This window comes from Aotus nancymaae, unplaced genomic scaffold, assembly GCF_030222135.1.
Source record: "Aotus nancymaae isolate 86718 unplaced genomic scaffold, 86718_ANA_hifiasm-v0.15.2.pri h1tg000036l, whole genome shotgun sequence".
NCBI lineage: Eukaryota > Metazoa > Chordata > Mammalia > Primates > Aotidae > Aotus > Aotus nancymaae.
In genome coordinates this window covers 566,065-593,125 of record NW_026988450.1, presented here as the reverse complement: position 1 = coordinate 593,125, position 27,061 = coordinate 566,065, and the positions used below count along the sequence as shown (strand labels likewise).

General features: G+C 42.2%; 1 protein-coding gene across 2 annotated transcripts in view; it reads left to right on the top strand.

Moving 5' to 3' along the window:
- PRKDC (protein kinase, DNA-activated, catalytic subunit) overlaps window positions 1-27,061 on the top strand; it is a 184,532-nt gene that overhangs the window by 121,111 nt on the left and 36,360 nt on the right. For both annotated transcript variants that reach the window (XM_064384164.1, XM_064384163.1), the window contains exons 55-68: window positions 2,814-2,987; window positions 3,732-3,830; window positions 5,819-6,026; window positions 6,675-6,864; window positions 8,199-8,399; window positions 10,519-10,631; window positions 11,555-11,686; window positions 14,226-14,405; window positions 15,655-15,860; window positions 17,962-18,100; window positions 20,131-20,319; window positions 20,974-21,198; window positions 22,201-22,309; window positions 24,113-24,224. In XM_064384164.1, coding sequence (XP_064240234.1) covers window positions 2,814-2,987; window positions 3,732-3,830; window positions 5,819-6,026; window positions 6,675-6,864; window positions 8,199-8,399; window positions 10,519-10,631; window positions 11,555-11,686; window positions 14,226-14,405; window positions 15,655-15,860; window positions 17,962-18,100; window positions 20,131-20,319; window positions 20,974-21,198; window positions 22,201-22,309; window positions 24,113-24,224 — 2,277 coding nt within the window. The remainder of the gene's footprint in view (window positions 1-2,813; window positions 2,988-3,731; window positions 3,831-5,818; window positions 6,027-6,674; window positions 6,865-8,198; window positions 8,400-10,518; window positions 10,632-11,554; window positions 11,687-14,225; window positions 14,406-15,654; window positions 15,861-17,961; window positions 18,101-20,130; window positions 20,320-20,973; window positions 21,199-22,200; window positions 22,310-24,112; window positions 24,225-27,061) is intronic.

Below are 27,061 nucleotides of genomic sequence, written 5' to 3'. Positions count from 1 at the left end.
AGGGCGACTCTTGTGGCTGGCGCGGCGGTTTTGCTGGCACCTTAGCGCCGCAGTTCTTGGTGCAGAGTCCGGAGATTCCCGGGCAGAAAAGCATCATCAATCTTAACACCGCTGTTTTGGCCGGCGCAGTGGATTGCTCAGATTTCGGCGTTGGGAATCAACAAGTTGGACGTCAGCTCATAGACCTAGTTAGAAAGTTGGTAATTACAAAGACGACAGACGGATAAATATATAATGAAGGGAAGAAACCAGCATTAAAAGGCAGAGAATACTCAAAATCAGAATGCCTCTCCCTCTACAGGGGATCGCAATTCCTCATCAGTAACGGAACAAGGCTTCATAGATTACGAGTGTGTTCCAATAACAGAAGCAGGTTTTAAAACGTGGGTGATAAGAAACTTCTGTGAATTAAAAGAACTTGTTCTACCCAATGCAAAGAAACTAAGAACCTTGAGAAAAGGTTTGACGAAATGTTAACGAGAATGGACAATTTAGAGAGGAATATAAGTGAATTGATGGAGCTGAAAAACACAACACGAGAACTTGGCGAAGCATGCACAAGTTTAAACAGTCGAATTGATCAAGCAGAAGAAAGGATATCAGAAGTCGAGGACCAGCTCAGTGAAATGAAACGAGAAGACAAGAATGGAGAAAAAAGGATGAAAAGGAATGAGCAAAGTCTCCAGGAAATATGAGACTATGTGAAAAGACCTAATCTACGTTTGATAGGTGTACCTGAATGTGATGAAGAGAATGAATCCAAGTTGGAAAATACTCTTCAGGATATCATTCAGGAAAATTTTCCCAACCTGGCAAGGCAGGATAATACTCAACTCCAGGTAATACAGAGAACACCACAAAGATATTCTTCAAGAAGACCAACCCCAAGGCACATAATTGCCAGATTTATTAGGGTTGAAATGAAGGAGAAAATACTAAGGGCAGCCAGAGAGAAAGGTCAGGTTACCCATAAAGGGAAATCTATCAGACTTACAGCAGATCTCTCAGCAGAAACCCTACAAGCCAGAAAAGAGTGGGGACCAATATTTAACATCCTTAAAGAAAATTCAACCCAGAATTTCCTATCCAGCCAAACTAAGCTTTATAATCGAAGGAAAAATTAAATCTTTTGCCAACAAACAAGTACTTAGAGACTTCACCACCACCAGGCCTGCTTTACAAGAGCTTCTGAAAGAAACACTATACATATAAAGGAACAACCAATATCAGCCTTTCCAAAAATATATCAATAAGCAAAGAGCATTAACACAATGAAAAATTTACACTAACTAATGGGGAAAACAGCCAGCTAGCATCAAACGCCAGTATTAAACCTATATATATATTCTAATCGGATAAAAAGCCAAAACCCATTGGTATGCTGTATCCAGACCCATGTCACATGCAACGATACACAAAGACTCAAAACAAAGAGAAGGAGGAAGATTTATCAACCAATCAGAGAGTAAAAATAAACAAATAAACAAAAAGCAGGAGATGCAATTCTCACCTCTGATAAAGTAGACTTTAAAGCAACAAAGATCAAAAGAGGCAAAGACGGACATTACATAATGGCAAAAGGATCAATGTAACAAGAAGAGCTAACGATTCTATAGATCAACGAGACAGAAAATTAACAAGGACATTCAGGACTTGAACTCAGACCCAGAACAAGTAAACTTAATAAACATTTATAGAACTCTCCACTTCAAATACACAAAACATACATTACCACCTCACACCTATTCCAAAAGTGACTACATAATTGGAAGTAAATCACTCCTCAGTAATCGCATAGCATTTCATAGGTTTAAATGAAATATTGGTTGGCTGCTTGTTTGTTATTTTCTTCCCTTATTCCTTCCTGTCTACATCAAGTATAATTATTGGTATAAAAGAGGTTTTCAATACCCATTACTAAACTGCATTCTAGCCTGGGCAAGAAAGCAATACTCCCATTCTCTCTCTCTCTTTCTCTTCCTTTTTCTTCCTCTTCTTCATTTTTTTTCTTTCTTTCTTTCTTTCAAAAAAAAAAATAATAATTTGTTTGCCATTGTTAGGTTTTTCTAAAAATAAGCTCTTTTTTTTTTTGAGACAGAGTTTCGCTCGTTACCCAGACTGGAGTGCAATGGCGCAATCTCAGCTCACTGCAACCTCCGCCTCATGGGTTCAAGCGAGTCTCCTGCCTCAGCCTCCCAAGTAGCTGGGATTACAGGCGTACGCCACCACACCCGGCTAATTTTTTTGTCTTTTAAATAGAGATGAGGTTTCACCATGTAGGTCAGACTGGTCTGGAACTCCTGACTTCAGATGATCCGCCCGCCTCGGTCTCCCAAAGTGTTGGGATTTCAGGCATGAGCCACCACGCCGGGGCTAAAAATAAGCCTTTTCTCTTGAAGTAATTTTGTATTTACAGAAAAATTGAACAATAATACACATAATTTCAATATAAGCCCTTTACTCAACTTTCCTCTCTTACATAATCTTGGTAAATTTGTCAAAAGTAAGAAATTAACATTAGAACATTACTATTTACCAAACTAGACTTTACTTCCATTTTGCCAATTTCCTTCTAATATCCTTTTTCTATTTCAGTATCCAATGTAGGATAGCACATTGAAGTAATTTGTCTTATATTTAATAATCTGGCCCATGATTATTTTAAGAATGTAAGTTTTATATAAGTGTATTATCTATTATAACAAATTTTGAAATGACTGAATGGCACAAAGAAGCAAAACTTGTCTTTCATGCTTTGAAAGTACAATAATAAAAATAGTTAAATTTGTGTGTTCTTAAAACCTCTCCCATAGAGATGATGAAAGACAAAAAGTATGTTTGGACATAGTTTATAAGGTGATGCCAAAGTTAAGACCAGTTGAACTCCGAGAACTTCTGAACCCGGTTGTGGAATTCATTTCCCATCCTTCTACAACATGTAGGGAACAGATGTATAATATTCTCATGTGGATTCATGACAATTACAGGTAAGCTATACATTGACTATTTTTTTTAATATATATTTTGAATCACAGGTCACTGCAGCCTTGACCTCCTGGGCTCAGTTTATCCTCCCATCTCAACCTCCTGAGTAGCTGGGTCTATGGGTGTGTGCCACCATACCGGGCTAATTTTGTTTATTTTTTGTAGAGAGCAGGTTTTGCCTTGTTGCCCTGGCACCATTGACATTTTATATTACCTTTTTAGGGATCATTTGGGTCCAGTCTGGCATTCTGGAACATAATGCATTTTTTTAAATCATTTGATTCATAATTAAAACACATTTATTTTATTATATTGTATCCTTTTAAGAACTCATTTCACATACCTGTGTGAAATAATCAGTGAAAAAGTGTAGTGTTGTGCGAATAAAACCTATTTTCATAGTCGTCCTTTTAAAATCTGGCAAGACTAAGGAGATGAACTCTGCCAGGACCCTTATCCTCTGGGAGCACCGGGCACTACCGCACCACCACAGCTGAGTGTCACAAGACCACCTGGCCTCCTGTGGGCCCATCCCCCTGTTCCACTCTCCCCCTGCTGGGAGCAAGGATGGGTTCTCAAGGCTTGTGCACACACCCATGATGGGGGCAAGCTGTGATTTGAGGATCTAAAGTCTAACGGGAAAAGCCAGCCTTTTAAAATTTAATTCTAGACAGTGTTATTGTAGTTGAACAAAAGGGCAAGAATTGAGCATTAATGTTTTGTCATTTTGTTGTTTCCTCAAACAGAGATTCAGAAAGTCAGACAGATAATGACTCCCAGGAAATATTTAAGTTGACAAAAGATGTGCTGATTCAAGGACTGATCGATGAGAACCCTGGACTTCAGTACGTGCTCCCCTCAATAACTGGGTTGGAACAATTAAATGTTAAGGGTACTGCTTTCTAAGGTAGTATAGAGCATTTTTCAGGAATTTTAGAAATATGTTTGCAGTATTAGCAGTTTTTCTGCTTTCTGCATTTCCTAATGTTTAGTAAAAGTGTATTTTAAAGCACATTATGAAGACTTTAAAATCCTGACAACTTAAAAACACTCTTGAAACAGTGGTATGGACCAAATGCCGTATGCTACGGCAGTGAGATAAAGTGTTTCAAAATGAATAGAAAGTCTATAATGACAGTTCCTCTGTTTCCCATTTAACACACGCACTTAAGATTGTGCTACAAGTGTTAATATTGAAAATGAAGTGTTTGAAACCTTAGAAATGAGAAGAAACCATTATTGTTAGTTATATACGAAAGTGTAAATGGTAATTGTTACCCTCTAAAATGCTTGCCCTGAGTAAGTCAGTTATATGTGTTTCTTACCAGATACTGACTATATAAGAAGGGCATAAATGTTTTTTTATTACTATAGTTTTTAGAGATGAGGTCTTGCTCTGGCACCCAGGCTGGAGTGCAAGAGTGTACAGTTGTAGCTCACTGCAGCCTCTGACTCCTGGGCTCAGGTGATCCTCCTTCCTCAGCCTCCTGAGTAGCTGGGAATACAGGCTCGGCTGATTGTTTATTTTTTGTAAAGATAGGATCTTACTATGTTGCCCAAGCTAGTCGTCAGTGCCTGGCCTCAATCCTCCTGCCTTGGTTTCCCAAATTACTGGGATCGTAAGTGTGAGCACTGCGCCCAGCCGCAATGTAAGAAGACACACGCTCTTTATATGTTTCTATGTATCACTTATTTTTCTATTCCGTTACAATTTTAAATTCATGGAGCTTCTTAAAATTGTATTTGGATTTCATATGAATTCATAAATTATAGGACCGAATTATTTATTTGAGATGAAGTCTCACTCTGTCACCCAGACTGGAGTGGAATAGCACGATTTCAGCTCATTGCAACCTCCACCTCCCAGGTTCAAGTGATTCTCCTGCCTCAGCCTTCCAAATAGCTGGGACTACAGGTGCATTCCACCACACCCGGCTGATTTTTGTTACTTTTAGTAGAGATGAGGTTTCACTTTGTTGACCAGGCTGGTCTTGAACTCCTGACCTCAGATGATCCACCCACCTCGGCCTCCCAAAGTGCTGGTATTATAGGTCTGCGCTACCATGCCTGGCCCTGATTTGGTATTCAATTAATATAAGTTTTGGGTATTTTATGGCAATAATTTTTATAGTGAATTGTTTTGGCAAGGCAGTGAAGGATTTCATGTAATTTCTTAAATGGTTTTTTTTTTTTTTTTTTGGTTTCAAATAGTTAATATTATGTACTCATCATTGAAAACTTCCCAGGGAATGGAGATAAGAGAATAAAATCACCCAGTTTCTCCCCTCTTGTTAATTATGCTACGTTTTTTGTAATATTCCCATCCTTTGCTCCTTCAGTGGATATGCTTCATAACTCAGACTATCCTTTTTTTTGTTTTGTTTTTTGTTTTTTGAGAAGTTGTCTCACTCTTGCCCCCCAGGCTGGAGTGCAGTGGCACGATCTCGGCTCACTGCCACCTCCCCGGCCTGGGTTCAAGCGATTCCCCTGCTTCAGCTTCCCAAATAGCTGAGATTACAGGCACCTGCCACCACGCCTGGCTAATTTTTGTATTTTTGGTAGAGATGGGGTTTCACCGTGTTGAACAGGCTGGTCTTGAACTCCTGACCTCAGGTGATCCGCCCACCTAAGCCTCCCAAAGTGCTGGGATTACAGGCGTGAGCCACTGTGCCTGGTGCCAGGATATACTTTAGATATTGTGAATGTGGTTTCCCTCTTTGTTAAGCTTCATGTGGGTGAAGAGCTGTGCCCTCTCCACGGGACACCCTGTACAGCACATCCTTTCCCTTTTTCCATTGTCTGAGCAGTATGCTTTTTCCTCTTTGGTTTTCAGGTTAATTATTCGAAATTTCTGGAGCCATGAAACTAGGTTACCTTCAAATACCTTGGACCGGTTGCTGGCACTGAATTCCTTATACTCTCCTAAGATAGAAGTGCACTTCTTAAGTCTAGCAACAAATTTTCTGCTTGAAATGACCAGCATGAGCCCAGATTATCCAAACCCCATGTTCGAGCATCCTCTGTCAGAATGCGAATTTCAGGTAATGTGGTCTTCTCTCTCCTGGTAGTGAGTATTATAAGGTTTTCCTGTTGATGAACATTTTTAATAGCTTTGACTGGCTCTTAGCCTTCTCAAATACTCACACATCCTTTTCTGAAGCTCGTGCCTCTGCTCTTCCCACCTGAAGGTCTCCTGGCCTCACCCTCTTGGCCTCCCCTAGAGTTCTCTTCTCAGGATGGCCGTGGCTGTCGCTCCCCTCCCTCCTCCCAACCCACAGTAGATGCTGAGTTTGTGCTGTCTCGCAGCAGCCTTAATGGTGGGCATGATGGGCAGGTGTCAGAGAGCTCCTGGGGCAGGGCCCCTCTGTCCCACCCACACACTCAGGATCTGTCCCAGTGTCATGTGCACGTGTGAGTGAGTTGGGGCACTTGACTTGGGTTGTTGTGCTGAGCATGATATCAAGCCTTTTTATGCAAACATTAAGAAAGTTGGATTTTCTCCCTCAATAGTTAACTAGTTTTTCTAATTGGCAAATCACTTAGTTAAAAGTTTTAAATTACAGAAGGTTCTTCAGCTCATATGAAGTTATGGTACAGATATGCTGATGGTACCACTGGATTTTAAATAGAAATATATCAGTGTTCCTACAAAAAGAGCATCACTTCACTGGAAACTTCCTTATATACAGGAATACACCATTGATTCTGACTGGCGTTTCCGAAGTACTGTTCTCACTCCGATGTTTGTGGAGACCCAGGCCTCTCAGGGCACTCTCCAAACCCGTACCCAGGAAGGGTCCCTCTCAGCTCGCTGGTCGTCGGCGGGGCAGATAAGGGCCACCCAGCAGCACTATGACTTCACACCGACACAGACTGCAGGTAACAGTAACCCGGTCCTCCGGCCACTTATACAGCACTCTGACCTGTGGGCAGCCTCTGTCACAGAGCATTGGCCTTTTGCGAGAGAAGTAAGGGATAATAGCATAAAGCAATAAGCACTCAGGGTAGATGTCAGTCACAGGAGGGGTTCCTAGGACAGTCAGCCTCATGGAAACAGAAAGTAGAGTGCTAGGTGCCAGGGGCTGGGAAGGGGGGAAGGGGATCTATAGTTTAATGGGCATAAAATTTCAGTTTTGCAAGAGGAAAAGCGCTGTGGAGGCAGGGTGCAGTGACTCACTCCTGTTACCCCAGCTGGGGCAGGAGGGTCACTTGAGCCCAGGGGTTCTCCACCAGCCTGGGCAACATGGAAAGACCCCATCTCTACAAAACGATTTTAAAAATTTAGCTGGGCATGGTGACACACGCCTGTGGTTATTCCAGCTATCTGGAATGCAATGGTGCAATCTTGGCTCACTGCAACCTCCGCCTCTCAGGTTCAAGCAACTCCCCTGCCTCAGCCTCCCAAGTAGCTGGGACTACAGGTGTGTACCACTACACCCAGCTAATCTTTTGTGTTTTAGTAGAGATGGAGTTTCACCAGTTTGCCAGCATGGTCTCAATCTTCTGACCTTGTGATCTGCCTGCCTTGGCTTCCCAAAGTGCTGGGATTGCAGGCGTGAGCCACTGCACCTGGCCCATTTTGCTATAATTTTTCTAAGAAATGGATTACTTCTGACCAGAAAAACCAGAGAAAGTTTCAGTATATGTATGTTTTGGTTTTGGTTTGGTACAGAAAAACGTGGTGCAGCAAATTTAAGTCATCTTATCCCCAAAGCAGAGCAGCATTGACTAGATTTATAGTTTATTAAACTGTTCTTTCTCAGATGTTTAACTGCTTCCTTTGATGAGCAAAGTGCAAATTGTAGAGTAAAATATCTTAATGATTTTTATAAACCCTTTAACATTTTTCCTTTACGTAATTTTTTTCACATTTTGTTGGTTCTGGAAGTGGGACTAATTTGAATAGTCACAGTGCAAATACTATGACACTAATATTAGAAGTCAGGGGCTCTTAGCACCTTTTAGTAGATACAAAATGTTATTCCTGTGGTCAGAGAACGTGGCGTGCTTCTTACTTAACAAATGGGGACGCTGAGGTCCACGAACCCGGTTTTCCTTGGACCATACCCTGGGACCTGACAGAGCCTCTGCCCAGAGTTGGAGGTGAGCATGGAGGCCTAGGGTGCCACCAGGTGTGTCCTGGTAGGTGGCCCTGCCCCATTTGCAGAGCTGGGTGGTGCTGAGTGCCTGGCCACTCTGATTACATGTTGCAGATGGAAGAAGCTCATTCGATTGGCTGACCGGGAGCAGCACTGACCCGTTGGCCGACCACACCGGCCCCTCCTCTGACTCCTTGCTGTTTGCCCACAAGAGGAGTGAAAGGTCACAGAGAGTACCCTTGAAGTCAGTGGGGCCTGATTTTGGGAAGAAAAGGCTGGGCCTTCCCGGGGACGAGGTGGATAACAAAGTGAAAGGTAAGCTGCGTTGCTAAAGTGTGCTTAAAATAGCCTCCCCACTAAATTCCTGCAGAGCTCAGGTCTGGAGACATTTCTGACTATATCTATGTTTCCTTGTAATTCATAATCAAGCCTATTAAAATTTAATTCAGTTAATGTTGTCTAGGCACTTACCATGCTGCAGATGTTGGTTTTTGGGAGTTCCAGAAGAATCCTTCAGTAGATTATCCCCGATCCATTGTTGAGTGACCTTCAGAGCATTTAGGGGTGGGTGAGGCATTTATAAAGGGGTGATTGTAAGATGAGGTAGAATTAGCAAGCGCATTCTAGGGAGAGAAGGCTTAATCCTGGTGGAGAATGGGGAGAGTGTCCGGAGAGACTGGGTAATGGAGGGGCCTTTGAGAGGAGCCTTGGAGCTGGGGGTGCGGGGAGGGAGAGTGTGAAAAGGACAGGGACTGAGAACTGTTGGGGTGAGCAGGCTCAGAGCAGTTCTGCAGTCCAGGTGAAGGGATGCTTTGGGCCATGCTAGAGTAACGGCAAGGCTACTGCGAGGACAGGCTTGTGGGTGTGGGGGTTTGCGTCAAACCCCAGCTTCAGGAAGCAGCCTCGTAATGCATCGAGCAGAGGAAGGCCTGGGACTGAATGGCTTTCCCTGAGAGGTTTGTGTGGGGCAGAAGTGGAGTGACAGGGACTGGGAGGCAGAGGCCACAGGCACCAGGACCTGCTCTTGGCTGACTGGTGACCAGAGGCGGACAGTGCCGAGAGGCTGGAAGCAACTCTTCATGAGAAGTGCAGCTCTGGGAGGGAGCAAGGGCTCAGAGGAAGGACATGTGCAAAGAGGTGAGGGCCCACGACAGAACCCTGGGAGAGCACCAGCAGGGAAGCTCGGCTCTGTGGAAGTAAACTGAGAAGAACTTAGAAGCAAGGCTTGCTGCCTTCTTATCTACTCGTAGGAACTGAGACACATGCAACATAACTTGCTTTACTCCACCACTTCCATACTTTTCAGTCGCAAACCTGTGGCCCACCTTTTGGCACGTGCTGTGAGGTGAAGGCGCGCTGGTGGTGGTCATTCAGGTGGAGCTGCCTGGGTGCTGAAAATGGGGTCAGCAGCAGGGAACTTTCTGGGAGCTGATGGCTCAGTGGCCTGGCGGGGGTGCTGCTGTGGAGCTCCAGGCCTGGTGCCATACTCCAATGGGGATACTTTGTGAGAATGTAGGTCTTTTCTCTGTGGATACTCCCTTTTAAACCAGTGTTCTGACGTTGCACACAAGTGTCCTTGGGCGTTGGTCTGTTTCATTCTGTTTTTCTGGGCATATGGTGGGAGCTTCCAAGCTGCTGACTCTCACCTTCCAGTTCTGGAGCATCATCATGGGTGACTTGTTGAGTTCTTCACATCAGTTTGCTGTTTTCTCTTTTTGGAGTCCTAGTGCTTGGATGTCACACCTGCCCGAGTGTCCTTCTGACATGTCACATGTTTTGCTTCGCCTCTTCTAGGAAATCCCTTCAACCTTATCTTGCAACCTGTGCTTTTAAGTTATGACATATTTTAGTTTCCATGAGCTTTTTTTTCATGCTCCAAACATTTATTTAGTTCTTGATTCTCTGCTGTAATGTCTACTCTCTTCTTTCGGATAAATGATAATATTTTGAAATTTTTTCCTTTATGACCTGCTTTTAACAATTGCTGTTTCCTTTTGCTTACTTTGGCTTCTATCATTGATATTTCAAGCCTTCCTTAGAACGTGTGGTGATTTTGGGATTGTGGCTGGTATCTCTAGGTGGGGTACTAAACAGGCATTTGGATTGCTGCGGTCACAAGGGAGTCTGGTCTGCACGGTAACCGTTAAAGCCCCTGAGGCAGCTCCTCTCTTGTTCAGTTACCCAGAGGCAAAGCACTCGCGGGCGAGGCGGGGTGGAGTTTCAGAAGGTGACTGCGTGCCCTCCCCGGGGGCCACCTCTGCTAGCAGCGCTCATCCACTGCTGAGCAGTTCAGTTGCAGCTGCACTCCCGCTCCCGGTTGCTGCCTCTGCGGCACTTTTAGGTTTTGTCTTTGAGGAAGCCCGAGATGAAAATGGACGAGCGGAGCCAAGTGTCTGGGCAGCCGGGAGTAACTGGGCCTCCTTTCCCTCTCCAGGTGTGGCTGGCCGGGTGGACCTGCTGAGGCTGCGCAGACGGTTTCTGAGGGACCAGGAGAGGCTCAATTTGATTTATGCCAGAAAAGGCCTTGCTGAGCAAAAACGAGAGAAGGTTTGTATTGTCAAGAATTTGGTCAGAACGATGCAGTTTCTGTCATAGGATACGGATGAAGTGAACAGGCTTCTGCCAAACACTGGCTCCCGAGTTTGCCTGCAAACCAGGTGGTGGAGCTGCTCCAGGCCAGCCTCCTGGGGCTCCCCCGTGGGAATGCACCCACTGTGGCTCCCCGGTGAGGGTGCGGGAGTGCTGCTCCATAGTCTCCTTGGGTGGAAGCGGGGTCCGCAGCCATTCCTGGAATCAGACCGGCCCTACCTCAAGGCCCACGCCCTGGCAGGGCTTCACTGGGCCTTGTTTCAGGCGCCGGGACCCACAGTAGCCGCAGTGTCCATTCCTTCTAGAAGTATGTCAATAGGATGCATTTGTAAGAAGGGTAGGACGGGTCTTGAAGAAAAATCCCTGGAGGTGCTCCAGTTCAGCACCAGCTGCTGCCACGGGAGTTGCTCTGTCCATATCTGGGTGTGAAGGCTCGAAGGGCGGTGCTATGCCGGCCCTTTCCCCCAGCCCTGCTGCCCAGTCATCCTTGGGGAGCCTGGGGTCTCCTGGACTGCGCCCCCTGGGCTCTGCAGCTGCGCAGGGGCAGAGGTGGCCCGAGGGCAGGACCTGAGGGGGAGCAGGCACTAGCTGCCAGCTGGCCCTGCATTAAATCAAATTTTCTGATTTTATAAATATTCAGATTACTCTATAGTGAATATTTAGATAGTCTTTCCACTGCTTGTTGTGTAGTGATTTTTTTTTTTTTTTTGGGATGCAGCATCTGCCGTAGTCAGTAAAGCGGAGCGACTGAGCCTCAGTGAGCAGCAGTTCCCACCGCTTGCCCTTATGGTTCAGGGGATCCTGGCAGCCTCATAGTTCATGCAAGACTGGTTTCCTTCATTGAGAAAGCTCATCATCATCTTTGGTTCTGGTACTTATAGGAAATCAAGAGCGAGTTAAAAATGAAGCAGGACGCCCAGGTCGTTCTGTACAGAAGCTACCGGCACGGAGACCTTCCTGACATTCAGATCAAGCACAGCAGCCTCATCACCCCCTTGCAGGCAGTAGCCCAGGTCAGTCTTTGCCACTTTGTTTTCTGTTGACAGGTTAAAATCTCTGTTTACAGTTTAGGGGTCTGTCTATGTGAGGAAACATGGGTTAGACTGCCCTGCGACATAGATGAGGTGTTTGTTTGTCCTCCACAGTGGACTTGGTGTAAAGACCTTGCTCCACGTCCTGGCTCTGCCATTTCCTAGTTCTATGACTTCTTTACACGTGCTGAGATTCAGACTGAGATCATCAGTGCTGAAGACGTTGTCTGTTGATTACCACTGCATTTGTCTGAACAGAGGGATCATAAATGAACAAATTTGTTCCTAGCTCTCAGGAATCAATGGATGGTAGACATGGAAACCTGTCCACCACGTGCTGCATAAAAACAGCAGGTTACCAAACATTTACTGTGAATGAAAGACACGTGCCAGTGACTAATCTCTTTATGGTATAATTATGGGTGATACTCGTTTTCTTTTATCCTAAACCACATTTTCTGGGTGCTCTGTTCTGTTCAATTGGTCTGTGTGTCTGTTTTTGTACCAGTACCATGCTGTTTTGGTTACTGCAGCCTTGTAGTATAGTTTGAAGTTGGGTAGTGCAGTGCTTCCAGTTTTGTTCTTTTTGCTTAGGATTGCTTTGGCTATTCAGGCTCTTTTTTGGTTCTATATGAATTTTAGAATAGTTTTTTCTAATTCTGTGATAAATGATGTTGGTAGTTTGATAGAATTAGCATTGACCCTGTAGATTGCCTTGAGCAGAAGGGCCATTTTAACGATACTGATTCTTTTAATCCATGAATATGGAATATGTTTCCATTTATTTGTGGCATCTCTGATTTCTTGCGTCAGTGTTTTTTAGTTCTCCTTGTAGAGATCTTTCACCTTCTTGGTTAAGCATATTCCTAGGTATTTTATTCTTTCTGTGGCTGTTGTAAATGAGATTGTTTCTGATTTAGCCATATTTTCTAAAATCTTACATAGTAATCACTAGAACTTCTTATAACAACATAAATATATTACTTAAACAATAGGGAATAAACCAAATTTGTATGTTTTAGTCACACATAGTTTTTATCAAGTAATTTTTTTGCATTTGATCGATTGATTTTTTTAAAAATATTAAGTATAATCTTAAATCAGTAGAATTTCACAGTAAACTTTTCAAGTATTTAATTCTTGGCTGTGGTAACTAAGTGTAAACTGTTGCTTTTAGTGTTCTTTTCAGCAATATGCAGAAATCACACTAGAACATTCATTTAATGTAATTTGTTCATAAAACATCAAAACTGGATTACTATTATATCGTAAACATAATTAAAATAGATCTTAGACATGAAAAAAGAACACAATTCCAAAAAGCAGCACAAGTCTCACCTCCTTTAGAGGCAAACATGTAGTAAAATTATAGTAAAATTAACAAAAAGATATTAACAGAATTGATCTGTCAATTATAATATGATAGAAAACATTTTAACAGGGAAGATCTCTGGAAGATTACGCAAAGTAATTTTTAAACTTTATTTATCCATGCGTACATGCCTCCATTTAGCAAAGATAGACACTATATGCCAGGAACTGTTCTTGGTACTGATGTCACAGCGTGAATCCGTAAAGGGTAGTATCCTGTGGCTGTGAAGTGTGTGAGGGTTAGGGCCGTAAGTGCTGTTTGAGGGAGCTGATGCGCAGAAGCAGCCTCTAATGGTTTCAACAGTTTTAAATGGTCAGGAGGTGGGACCTTGAAAATTAACACTGGCATTTTATTTAAGCTTATCAGTTATTTTAAGCTTTACCATGATGTTGATAGGAGGAAAATACCTAAACATTTAACCTTTCTCTGAGATTTAATGGAGTGCTGCACTAAGCACTGGCGGTGCATCATCTGGGCTAATCTTCCGCACAGCCCACTGTGGTGTGCTCTGGTACCTCCCATTTAAAGATTGGAGGCCAGGGCCAGGCGCGGAGGCTCACGCCTGTAATCCCAGCACTTTGGGAGGCCGAGGCGGGTGAATCATGAGGTCAAGAGATCGAGACCATCCTGGTCAACATGGTGAAACCCCGTCTCTACTAATACAAAAAAAAAATTTAGCTGGGCACGGTGGTGCGCGCCTGTAGTCCCAGCTACTCGGGAGGCTGAGGCAGGAGAATTGCCTGAACCCAGGAGGCAGAAGTTGCGGTGAGCCGAGATCGCGCCATTGCATTCCAGCCTGGGTAACAAGAGCGAAACTCCGTCTCAAAAAAAAAAAAAAAAGACTGGAGACCAGACTCAACTCAGGAGAGAAGCTGTGTCATTATTCTGTATTGATTAAGCCAGCTTTTAAATTTTTAAATTCAGTTCTCTGGACCAAAAGTTCATGTTTCCATAACATACATCAAATATATATTTGGTTAAATCCCAAATGCTCCCCTTGTCAATGCCTGTTAAATCTTTTTAAATAGAGTTGAGAGGTATAATAGATGTGTTTGTAACAGTTTGTATTTTCCAAGCTCTGATAATATTGGTGATTTATAGCATTTTTGCTTCAGATCCTAATTTGTCTTTGTTTTGATTTTTTTACAGAGAGACCCAATAATTGCAAAACTGCTTTTTAGCAGCTTGTTTTCTGGAATTTTGAAAGAGATGGATAAATTTAAGACGCTGTCTGAAAAAAATATCATCACTCAAAAGTTGCTCCAAGACTTCAATCGTTTTCTTAGTGCCACCTTCTCTTTCTTTCCACCCTTTGTCTCTTGTATCCAGGTAAAGTCTGCACAAACTTCATCGAATATACATTGTCTGCTGTGGCTTCACGTGGTCGTTTCGTCATCACTGTGTTTCCAGTGCTGAAAATCTTGATAACCTGGTGTTTAACAGAGTCGATATACTGTTTGGGTTACTGCTTCCCAAATGAGTAGATGTCATTTATGTCCCTTCCCCCCCCAGAAAAAACGATATGTGACAGAATAACCAGAAATCAAACTTGTCATGTTTTATTTTGTAGTAAGCCAGTCCCCTCGGTGTTTTTGATGAAACCCTTCATTTGTTTGGTTGTTTTTCCTTATGTAGTATTTCACCAAATTCTTTCCTGCCTTCTGACTGCTGTCAAAAGGTGTTAACTGAGAACACGCCTGGCTTTACCTACAACGAAAAGGCAAAAATTCCTGCCCTCCTGACCTTACGTTCTATTAACAGAGAGGTGCCAGGCAGCCCACGGGGAGGTGTAGAACTGAACATTGGGTATAGTAAGGATCCTAGTACTTGAGTAATAGGGAATTATTAAAGCAGTGTACGGTAGTAATGAAGCAGGTAAGCAGGTGCCTCTTGATGGGGTGGGGTGTGTGTGCCTAGATGCAGTGGTCAAAGAAGTCCTTTCGAGAGGAACACAGTCTGATCAGAAAATTTAATGTAACATTCAGTTACTACTTAAATATATTTGTCAGAAGATTATTTTTCATGTAAGAAATGTTTTCTTTGCCAAAGTATGGATTATATCAAATTCCCTCATAGAAAATCTTTTTGATTCATTTTAGTATTTTTGTATCTATTGACATTTTCGGAAATAATTACTAATTTATATAATATTGTTTATTGGTAGTATTGGTTTACAAAGTAATTGGGTAATGCTTTGCTGAGATGAAATAATTTTCCTGTTTTATTCTTTTTGATATAACATGAAACTGTCAGTATAAATTTCTTTTATACATTAGCTCTGTTTTTTATTGGTTTCTAGTTTGTGTGGGTGTGGGTGTGTAAAATCTTCCTATTTTGTAGTGCTCTTCTTGCTTTAAGTTGATCCCTGCATTGGAAGTGTAAGATTAAAACGTCATTTCCTCCTTTGAACAAATTGAATATTGCGGGAAAATTTGTTAATAGAGTCACACAGCAAAACTTCTGGTGATATCACTACTTATATTGGTGCCTTTTATGTTTAGTAAAGTGTGTTTCTCCTTATGAAGACACGGTCCAAGTACCATAGGCTAAACAACTGCTTATGTGTGTGGTTTCACAGGACATCAGCTGCCAGCATGCAGCCCTGCTGAGCCTTGACCCTGCAGCCGTGAGTGCCAGCTGCCTGGCCAGCCTACAGCAGCCTGTGGGCATTCGCCTGTTGGAGGAGGCTCTGCTCCGCCTGCTGCCCTCTGAGCTGCCTGCCAAGCGAGTCCGCGGGAAGGCCCGCCTTCCTCCTGATGTCCTGAGATGGGTGGAGCTTGCTAAGTAAGTTTGAGGTTGAGCACTCTTGGGAGCACACTAGATTTGACCAAAGGAATACAGAAAACACTTGGCTTCATTTGGCAAAAAATGAGCTAATACAGTTGATAGTATCATTAATGTGAAATTAAAAAAAAAACGTCTTTCAGGCTGATTACCATTCTCAAAATCAAGAACAGTTGCCACAACAAGCAACGTCTTGCTCAAGGAAAGAGGATGTTGTTTAAACCTCCCGATTTCTTTCAGTATACAATCTTTTGGACTCAGTCTTATTCACCAAGTTTAGTTTCCTATAAAATGTGGCTGTGAATCATAGTTCCTGATATTTTATGTTTTTTCCTGCTTCACTACACTGAATAGAGGATGATTTCATATTTTCAGCAGGACTGAAGATTTTAGAAAGATAGTAATTCAGTTACTTTATTTCGGAAAAACAAATTTCATTTTCTAGTTACGCCATTTTGCATTATGTGTGATTCTTCCCTTCCTGTGATCTCATAACCTCCTTCTGAGGAGGTTGTTCGGGCAAGGTTGAAGTTTAACGTGAACTTCATTTTGTAGTGCAGACTTTTAGAGCTTTAAGTTCTAGGAGAAAAGATAGTAGAAGTAGGGCAGGGGAATCGTTGTGCTTTCCTGCTGTTTTGTAGCTGTTCACGGCGTTCTTGACTGAGCACTGAGTGTATATGGTGCCGTACCAGGCACTGAAAGAGACACGAAACCGGATTAGAGACACTGACCACAGACTCACAAAACTAGCGATCTAGTAGGAAGTGTGTGTGCTTCACACAGAACTAATCATAATTGAAGTAGGAGGTGGTGAGCACTGAGAGAGACGAGATAAAATGCAGGGCCATTCGGGGGGGCCTCTGAGCTATGCTGATTTTACCCAGGAGCCAGTTTTCTTTTATTGCTTCAGATATGTATGTGAACGGGAAGTTACACCTCGTATGTTTACTGTTTCCAGGAGTGGTAAACACATAGAATGTGTATTTGCTAGGTAAATGGAGCAAACAACTTTTAAGGGCCTAAATTTTAAACCTTTTTTTCTAACTGTATTAAATACATTTTCATACTTCTGTGGTATTTTTGCATTCCTTGCAGAGCATTGTGAACCTAGTCTGCCTTTTTTTTTTTCCCTGATATGTCATGGCCATTGTTTTGACCATGTTATAGTGAACATAATCCAGGGACCTGGGAACCAGTATGGGGGTACATAGGTGATCTCTTTCCTGAGTCTGCAGAACGTAGCTCTCCGTCTTCCCTGACGCTGGCCATGAGCTGCTACTCCACCACCTGTCTACCCACCCACCTTTGCTACTGATTTATTACCCCTAACCCTCTGTAATCACGATAATAAGAGAGCCACATCTAGTAGATTTTATCGAATTCAGAATCCATAAGCTCTAGGAGAGAGCCTGTATGGCTCTTTTGATGTAAATACAAGAGACTTAGTAGCCAGATGGGAACTGAAGAGCAGGAGAACTAAGGAGGGAGCAGTTCTTGACTGACTGGTTTAGGAAGAGATAACATTTGGGGTGAGACTGCAAGATGCAAATAAATTACCTGGAGGAAGAGAACAAACCTGATGGACACTCTGAGAGTATCAGTGGATTGGGAAGCTTCATTGAAAGGGTCAAGCCAGAGTTGTTAAAGTAAAGAGATGAATGAAGCTCTAACAAATTGAGATGGTCCGTGGAACATGGATTAAACATAGCCTCAGAGTCAGGATTATTTTTTATTTGCTTCTGGGTTCTATGGGCTGGACAAGGATTCAGAATGCGTCACCTGCAGATACTATAATGGATTAATACTAGAGAAGCTTACGTAATAAAACATTTTATACACTGTGAACCTTTGATATTTTCACATTCTACTTAAATGCACATGAGAATAATTTCTATCTTACGTATGACTAAATTATAAAACCTAAGAGTTACTTCACAGTTTCTTAAATTTTATATTTTTAGCAGAATTAAAGTAACATTTTATGTCTCTTGTTTTGTTCATTATAATGTGTGGCAACTTGATTTACTGTCATTTCATTAGAATAAATAATTTCAAAATACTGGGGTGTTCATTGATTTGGCCTTTTTGATTTGTTTCGTAGGCTTTATAGATCAATTGGAGAATACGATGTCCTCCGGGGTATTTTTAGCAGTGAGATAGGAACAAAGGAAATCACTCAGAACGCATTATTAGCAGAAGCCAGAAGTGATTATTCTGAAGCTGCTAAGCAGTATGATGAGGTGAGATTGATCTCTGGCATATACGGCACTTAATTCAACACTTTTATTCTCTCTGCTCAACTATGACTTGAAGCAAAACGAGGTACAGCAGATCTGCGAATAACGTTGTTTGGTTCAATGTCTTTTCATTATAATGTTGATGAGGGAGAAAATTGGTTTCATTGTAGGTTCACTTAAGTGAGGACCTGCTGTACTATGAAATTGTATGATATTATTTCTCTGTCTACTCTTACACGGTTTCTCTTTGAATAGGTTGTTTTCTTTCAATTAGTTACACAAAGATTATAAAGAAGTTGCATTAGGCTGTTCTTGCATTTCTATAGAGAAATGCCTGACACTGGGTAATTTATAAAGAAAAGAGGTTGAATTGGCTCACAGTTCCACAGGCTGCACAGGAAGTATGGTGCTGGCATCCGCTTGGCTTCAGGGGAGACTTGGGGGGTTTTACTCATTGGTAGAAGGCGAAGCAGAGCAGGCACTTCACATGGTGAAAGGCAGTAGCAAGAGAGAGACAGTTGCTGGGGGGTGCCACGTACTTTTATTTATTTAGAGACAGGGCCTCATTCTGTCACCCAGGCTGGAGTGCCGTGGCACGATCATGGCTCACTGCAGCCTTGATCTCCTCCCGGGCTCCAGCGATCCTCCCATCTCAGCTACCTGAGTAGCTGGGACTAGCAGGCATGCACCAGTGTGCCCGGCTAATTTTAATTGTGTGTGTGTGTATGTGTGTGTGTGTGTTAGAGAGAGAGAGAGAGAGAGAGAGACAGACAGACAGACAGACAGACAGAGTCTCACTCTGTTGCCCAGGCTAGAGTGCAATGGCGCAATCTTGGCTCACTGCAACCTCTGCCTTCCAGTTTCAAGTGATTGTCCTGCCTCGTCCTCCTGTGTAGCTGGGATTACAGGGGCGTGCCACCATGCCTGGCTAATTTTTTGTATTTTTAGTAGAGACAGGGTTTCACCATACTGGTCAGGCTGGTCTCCAACTCCTGGCCTGGTGATCCACCCATCTCAACCTCCCAAAATGCTGGAATTAAGACCTGAGCCACCACACCCAGCCTTAAAATTTTTTTGTAGAGTCAAGGTGTCACTATGTTGCCCAGGCTGGTTGGGAACTCCTGAGTTCAAGCCATCATGCCTGAACCTCCCAAAGTGCTACAGCCACTCATCACCATGGGAATGGCTCACTGCATTCATGAGGAATCTGTCCCCATTGATCCAAACACCTCTCAACAGACCCTACCTCTGACATTGAGGATTACATTTCAACATGAGATTTAGGTGGGGTCACGTATCCAAACTGTATCAGAGGTAAAGAAGAATTTGGGAAGATGACTGTAAGTTCAATTTCAAGTGTAGGTATTGAAGTTCAGAATCTGTGACCTGTGAGACTCTACAGTGAGCAGTTCAGGTTTTAAAATCCTCTACAATTTTCTACAAATGTCCTCTATTCTAATTTTATGTTCTAAGAACTTGTCTTCAGTCTTGCTGATTGGTTCGATTGATAACTTTCTCACAGAAATGACTTCCTCCGAGTTAGGATTGTTTCGTTTTGTTTTGGTTTTTTTCTCCCAAGACAGGATCTCACTCTCACTCAGGCTGCAGTGCAGTGGCATGATCTCAGCTCACTGCAGCCTCACCCTCCTGGGCCAGGTGATCCTCCCACCTCAGCCTCCCAAGTAGCTGGGACAGTAGGTGCGTGCCATCAAACCTGGTTTATTTTTGTATTTTTTTGTAGAGACAGGGTTAGACAGTGTTGCCCAGGCTGGTCTCAAACTCCTGGACTCAGGTAATCTACCTGCCTCAGCCTCCCACAGTGCTGGGAACACAGGCGTGAGCGCACCTAGCTGGGTTTTTCTAGTCATTCAGTACTGTAGGATTCCTTTTGGTTATTTTTCCATTCAGTGTTACTCTGAATAGCTTCTCTGAAAAGGATTGTTTTTAATGTGATTGTTACATTCTCCCGTTTTACATGTTTTCATTGGTATTCTTTCCAAATTTGTAAAATTTTATTAACTTTTATATACCAGGCTCTCAATAAACAAGACTGGGTAGATGGTGAGCCCACAGAAGCCGAGAAGGATTTTTGGGAACTTGCATCCCTTGACTGTTACAACCATCTTGCTGAGTGGAAATCACTTGAATACTGTTCTACAGCCAGTGTAGACAGTGAGAACCCTCCAGACCTAAATAAAATCTGGAGTGAACCATTTTATCAGGTGGGTAAAATTATTTTTAAGTCACTGAAGTAAATATTTTAGATAGGTGCTTTCTAGTTAACAAAGTTATTTAAAACGTTTCAAAAACAAGGTAGTTGTTGTGAAGCATTAGGGTAGTTACATGACCGGACACCACCTACAAACCTCAGAGTCTTGTCAAATCTCTTATCACTTTTAGCTAATAATCTTTTCCAAATGAATGCGATTCATTTTAAAGTAAGTATTAACATTCCTGGTATGACTACATGGTAGAATATTTCCTGTTGTCTCTTATATTACAAGAAGTTGCGCTGGGTCCCTGGCTACACACAGCTCCTGGGACAGGCTGCTCTCCTGGTTTTTCCACACCAAACCTATCCTGACTGTGCTTGTAAATTCCTCAGTTTGTGTGTAACATCCAAATCATCTTCCAGCTAAAAGTAGTTCCCATTTCGTGTAGATGTTCCTGTATGTTGTTTGATTATGAAACAACCTAATTTTAGATGAATTTGTTTTAAAAGTTGGAGTTTACTGTTTCAGGCATCAAACGTCGTCATCCCTTTGACTCTAAGTCTTGATCTATAAAAGTGCAGGAAAGAATATTATAGAAATAAAATAATTAGACATACTCAGATTGGCTTTCTGAAGTTACAAGTATCTTGTTATGTTCCTCAGGAGACGTATCTGCCTTACATGGTCCGCAGCAAGCTGAAGCTGCTGCTCCAAGGGGAAGCTGACCAGTCCCTGCTGACATTTATTGACAGAGCTATGCATGGGGAGCTCCAGAAGGTGATTCTAGAGCTTCATTACGGTCAGGAGATGAGTCTGCTCTACCTCTTGCAAGATGATGTTGACAGAGCCAAATATTACATTCAAAATGGCATTCAGAGTTTTATGCAGGTAATGCTATATATTATGTATATTATTATAGTAATGTAGATCTTTCTGAAATATACCATTTTTAGGATGTATTTAAAACTCAGTAAACTCATGGGAAAAAAAAAACAAAAATTTTCAAGTCCTTTTCTTGATACTGAATTTTGCTCTTGTTGCCTAGGCTGGAGTGCAGTGCTGCAATTTGGGCTCATTGCAACCTCTGCTTCCCGGGTTCAAGTGATCCTCCTACCTCAGCCTCCCAGGTAGCTCGGATTACAGGCGCCCAGCTAATTTTCGTATTTTTAGCAGAGATGGGGTTTTACCATGTTGGCTAGGCTGGTCTTGAACTCCTGACCTCAGGTGATTCGCCCACCTCAGTTTTCCAGGGTGCTGGGATTGCAGACATGAGCCACCGCTCCTGGCTGAGAGTAGACTTTTTCATTTAGGGTAGTGGAATCGAAGATTGGTTGCTTTGTTTAGAAGAGCAGGGGTTGATCTTCCCTGATTGTTTTCTGCCACTCTCTCATTCCTTTTTGCTTTTCTGAGGCACTTGTTTGTAAGTCAATGTCTTGTATAGGGTTTATTAATAACATTTAGCATAGGTTAATGACATTAAGCATAGAAGCTTACTCATTCGTTGTTTTCATTTTTGTTTATTGTGTTGAAGTTGATTAGCACACTCGAGGAAATTTATGAAAAAGAGAATCGTCTTCTGTAGTCAGGAGTCTTACATGATAGGATGTTGGGATTATTAAAACTTGGTGGCAAGTCGAGGCAGTGATAACCTGATGATGTCAGTTTTATTCATTACATTTTCCCAAAATGTGATTGAAACCTTAAATTATTTTTTAAAAATTTAAACTGTTTGTTAACTGTATCTGTGACCTAATTATTAACCATTCTGAGGCACATTGAGTAATCGTCATATTTATAGAATAATTGCTATATTTCATATATTAGAGGACTGCTAAAAATTTAAAGTCACAACTTGATTTATAACATGGCATTTGCTTTTTTTTCTTTTAGAATTATTCTAGCATTGATGTCCTCTTACACCGAAGTAGACTCACCAAATTGCAGTCCGTACAGGCTTTAACAGAAATTCAGGAGTTCATTAGCTTTATAAGCAAACAAGGTAATTTTTTAAATCTGTCATTTTTTTCATTTCTAAATGTGGAAGAGTTTTAGCGTGTAAATTTTTTTCTGCTTGGTGAAAGTGCTTGTTTCTTAATGTATGGGTTGTAAATACCATTGAATTTCCTCTACAAATATCTATTTTCAGATCATTGAAATAAATGTTTAAAATGGTCAGCAGTGGTCTAGGCACCAGGGATACAAAGTGAAAGAAAGCATGCTCCCTACATTAATGAAGCTTTTGCAGTAGCTGGGGGACCCCAGAGGATACCTGCCCACAAGGGTGGTGGGGCCTGCCCTAACCTGAGGGCTTGCAGGACTCCTGGAGGAGGGTCCTGAGCAGTGGGAAAGAGGCAGGGGCTTGCAGACAGAAAGCTGTGGTGCCCCTGAAGTGCATACTGAGGGCACTGGGTGCCCAGCTGGAAGGGAGAGCAGGGAGGCTGCAGGCAGCAGGGCCCACATCAAGAAGGCCTTTGTGTCACTGATGAGGGGGTTTTATCCCAGTGCCTATGGGAGGCCAAGAATCTAAGGGGAGGAGTACATCTTTGCAACGCTAAAGTGTTTTATTTGTTCATCTGAGTTTCATTTTGTCGTAAATAATTAAAAATAACTACAAAAGGTGCTTTTCAGAATACTAATAAAAACTGGTATTTATAGCTACCTAGTTATTTTCTATTTTAATTTTGGAAAATTATTTTTCAAGTACATATTAATGATGTGTCATTTATTAACTGCTTTCTACTTTCAGGAGCTACTTTAATCTCTTTATCAATATTACCTAGTCTTTATAACAGCCTTAGGAGATGTATTTTTTTCCTCCTCATTTTTTAGAGGCTTGTAGAGATTAAATGACTTGCCTAAGCTATTAAGTCAAACATTAAAATTCTGAACCCAGGACTGTCTCATCTAAGCTTGGGTTCCTGACTGCTGTTTTCCCCTAATAGAAAGAAAACACATGACCAGTGTGAACTTTCAGCTTCATGAAGATTATTATGAGTCTCTTTTCTGAGACCCTTGAGGCCAGAATGTTTTAGTCATTAGAGATATAACCTGTGTACACGCCAGGGGCTGGGACAGTATTCTGTAACTCTCCAGCTTAAGTTATGAATATTCACATTGATGGCATAAACAAAAACTAAGTAGCCCTATACCAATGAAGATCAGATTTTATTTTTATTTTTATTTTTTGCCAAGAAAATTTGCTGCAACTCTATGAAAATCTTTTTAGTTGTGAATGCTTTTTAGATTTTGATATTGGAGATGAAGGACCGTAGACCTGTAATAAATGTAGAAAGAATTTGTGCAAGTGTATTTCTCCATGTTTATTCTCTGTCTTTAAGAAATTGAGTTTAAATGTCAGAATATATTAGGTTTAGTATGGTAACTTTGTGTTCCTTTTGTGAAAGAAAAGATGATTTTTAAAAAAAATTTGGGCAGGGCCGGGCGCGGTGGCTCACGCCTGTAATCCCAGCACTCTGGGAGGCTGAGGTGGGTGGATCACGAGGTCAAGAGATCGAGACCATCCTGGCTAACATGGTGAAACCCCGTCTCTACTAAAAATACAAAAATTAGCTGAGCGCGGTGGCGCACGCCTATATTCCAGCTACCTGGGAGGCTGAGGTTGCAGCGAGCCAAGCTGGCGACACTCTACTCCAGCCTGGCACCTGGTGACAGAGCAAGACTGTCTCCAAAAAAAAAAAAAAAAATTTGGGCAGGAAGTTTGAATGTCCTATTTACTAATAGTGGCCTCACTTTATCATTTGGTTGAGCTGTGGGTATAGTCACCCTCTAATACTATTCTTAGGCAATTTATCATCTCAAGTTAACCTTAAGAGACTTCTGAACACCTGGACAAACAGATATCCAGATGCTAAAATGGACCCAATGAACATCTGGGATGACATCATCACAAATCGGTAAGATGTAGTCCCTTTGAGTCAAATGTGGATTGTTTTTTGAAATTGTTGGAATTTTTTTTTCCAAACCACGGTTTAGAGAAATGTGGGATTTGAGTCTAGGGAAGCTGTTTTCCATCCTGCCTGTTTCCCATGTAAGTAGTTCTGACAGAGCCCTCCATCTCTGCGGTGGCCTCTTTCTCACTTGCCCTGTGGGGACGCTGCTGTCAGGAGGTGCTGGTGGCTGATCCTAAACCTGCTACTCCAAGAGGGGAGACAGAGTCAGTGTGCGTTTGCTCTTCCCTTAAGACGGAATGTTAAGCAGTCAGGTGACTACAAAGAAGATGACTACATAACGATTTTTATTATCATCTTTTATAACTTGGATTTTTGACACTCATGCCTCCTACCTCCCAACTTCATTATGCAGTCGTGTGTCACTTTCCTAGGTCTCAGGTCATTTTCATATCCTTATCTTCTCCCACCCCGTAACTACCCTGTGGAATCCATAGGGCGGTAGTAACCATGTAATAAGAGCAGAGAGGTTGTGATTTATCGCACACAGATGTGCACAGGAAGTAGGACTCAGCGACGCTGACCCCAAGTGTGGGGTTCTCCCATCGTTTCCTCCACCACTACTGTGTTTTTTTAAACGTTTTATTTTGAGATGAGTTCTTGTGGAAACGTTGCAAGCAAAGTAGTGCTCTCCAGGGTGCCTTTAACCCAGATTCACTGACTTTTTAAATAACATTTTAAACGTTTTTCCATGTTAGTGTTTGCATTTGTTTCTTTTCTGCCAGACCCTACATATTATTTATTTTCTGAAACAGTTGTGAGTTTAAGCTGGATACATCCCTTTGCCTAGCTATAGATCAGTGTTCATTTCCTAAGAAAAAAGAGTATTCTTTTATGTAACTACAGTTCAGTGATGTACCTTGGTGCTTTCAGTTTTCCTCTAGAGCCCAGTTTCCATTTTGTCAGTTGTCCCTGTAATGTCCTTTGCGGCATTTTCTCCATCTGTACGATGGGTTCAGTACAGAATGAGGGACTGTATTTAGTTATTGTGTCAATTTTTAGTCTCCCAAAAGGCTTTGTGTATCATAATATTGACACTTCTGAGGACTGTTCCTCTGTTTGGGTTTCTCTTACGTTTCCTCATGGTGGGCCTCAGGTGATCTGCCTCTGGCCAGAATACTCCTTAGGGTAGCAAATCACACGTGGGGGACAGTGTCCTTCTGCCTTTTACTGGTGATGATTTATTTATTTAGATACAGAGTCTTTTTGCCCAGGGCTGGAGTGCAGTGGTGCAATCTCAGCCCACTGTAACCTCCGCCTCCCGGGTTCAAGTGATTCTCCTGCCTCAGTCCCCCAGGTAGCTGGGATTACAGGCACGCACCACCATGCTTGGCTAATTTTTGTATTTTCAGTAGAGACAGGGTTTCACCATGTTGGCCAAGCTAGTCTTGAACTCCTGACCTCAAGTGATCCACCCACCTTGGCCTCCCAAAGTGCTGGGATTACAGAAGTTACCTACCACGCCTGGCCTGGTGATAATTCTGATTGTTTGGTTAAAATATTGTTTAGTCTCTCCACTGTATGATGCCATTTTTTTTCTTTGCAATAAACAAATAACTGTGGGAACTGCTTTGAGACATATAAATGTCCTGCTTCTCCTAAGACTTACCCCTCCATATTTCGCACTTGTGGATGGCTCCTGGCCCAAACTGGCCTTGACAATAACGGCTGCAAATCATAATCACTAACTCCACCGTTCGCTCCATGTTCATTAGTCCACATCTTACTGTAAGGAGGCACCCTCCCTTCTCTGTTTATTTACTTATTTACTGTTTAAAGATTATCAGTACAGACTCAGAGATTCCTGTTCTATTTAATGGGATATAACCTACCACTGTTCTTATTTACTTTGTGTTCAATTATCTCAGGTTTGGCCAGCAGGCTCCCCTTTAAGCTGACAAACCAGGTTCATCTTGCCTATCCTGTTTTCTTTTAGAAATGTTAAAGTTTTAGCTCGTACATTTAGGTCTTTGATGTATTAGAAGATAATTTTTGTAAATGGTGTGGAGTAGGGGTAGGTGTTTACTTTTTCCGTGTGGATATCTGTCTAGCCCCATTTGTTCAGAAAGCCTTTCATAATTGAGTTGCCTTGGCAATTTTTTTGGAAAATCAATTGACCATGTATATGTGGGTTTATTTCTGGTTGCTACTGTAGCCCTTGTTTTGTATTTTTTCACAATAGCAAACTGTCTTCATTTATATCGCTTTATAGTATGTTTTGAAGTAAGATAGGTTGAGTTATTGAACTTTTCTGTTTTGAGACAGGGTCTTACTCTGTCACCCAGTGATGGCCTACGGCAGTCTCAACCTCCCAGGCTCAAGCAGTCCTCCCACTTCAGCCTCCTAAGTAGCTGTGACCACAGGCGTGTGCCACCATGCCTGACTAATTTTTTTGTCTTTTTTTGTGGAATCAGGATGTCACCATGTTGCCCAGGCTGGTCTGGAACTCCTGGGCTCAAGTGACCCACCCACCTCAGCCTCCCAATGTGCTGGGATTACAGGCATGAACCGTGACACCCAGCTCTACTTTGCTTTTCTTTATGAAAACTAATTTATTTTAGTTTATTTGCATTTATTTTGCATTTTAGAATCTGTTTGTCAATATGTATAAAGAAAAACTGCTGAGATTTTGATTGGGACTGTATTGACTCTAGTTCCCTTTGGGAGAGTTGTCATCTTAACAATACAGAGTTATCCAGTTCATTAACAGGGCATATCTCTTAATTCAGATCTCTTTAATTTCATTGATTTGTATTTTTTCAGTATAGAGATCGTGGATGTCT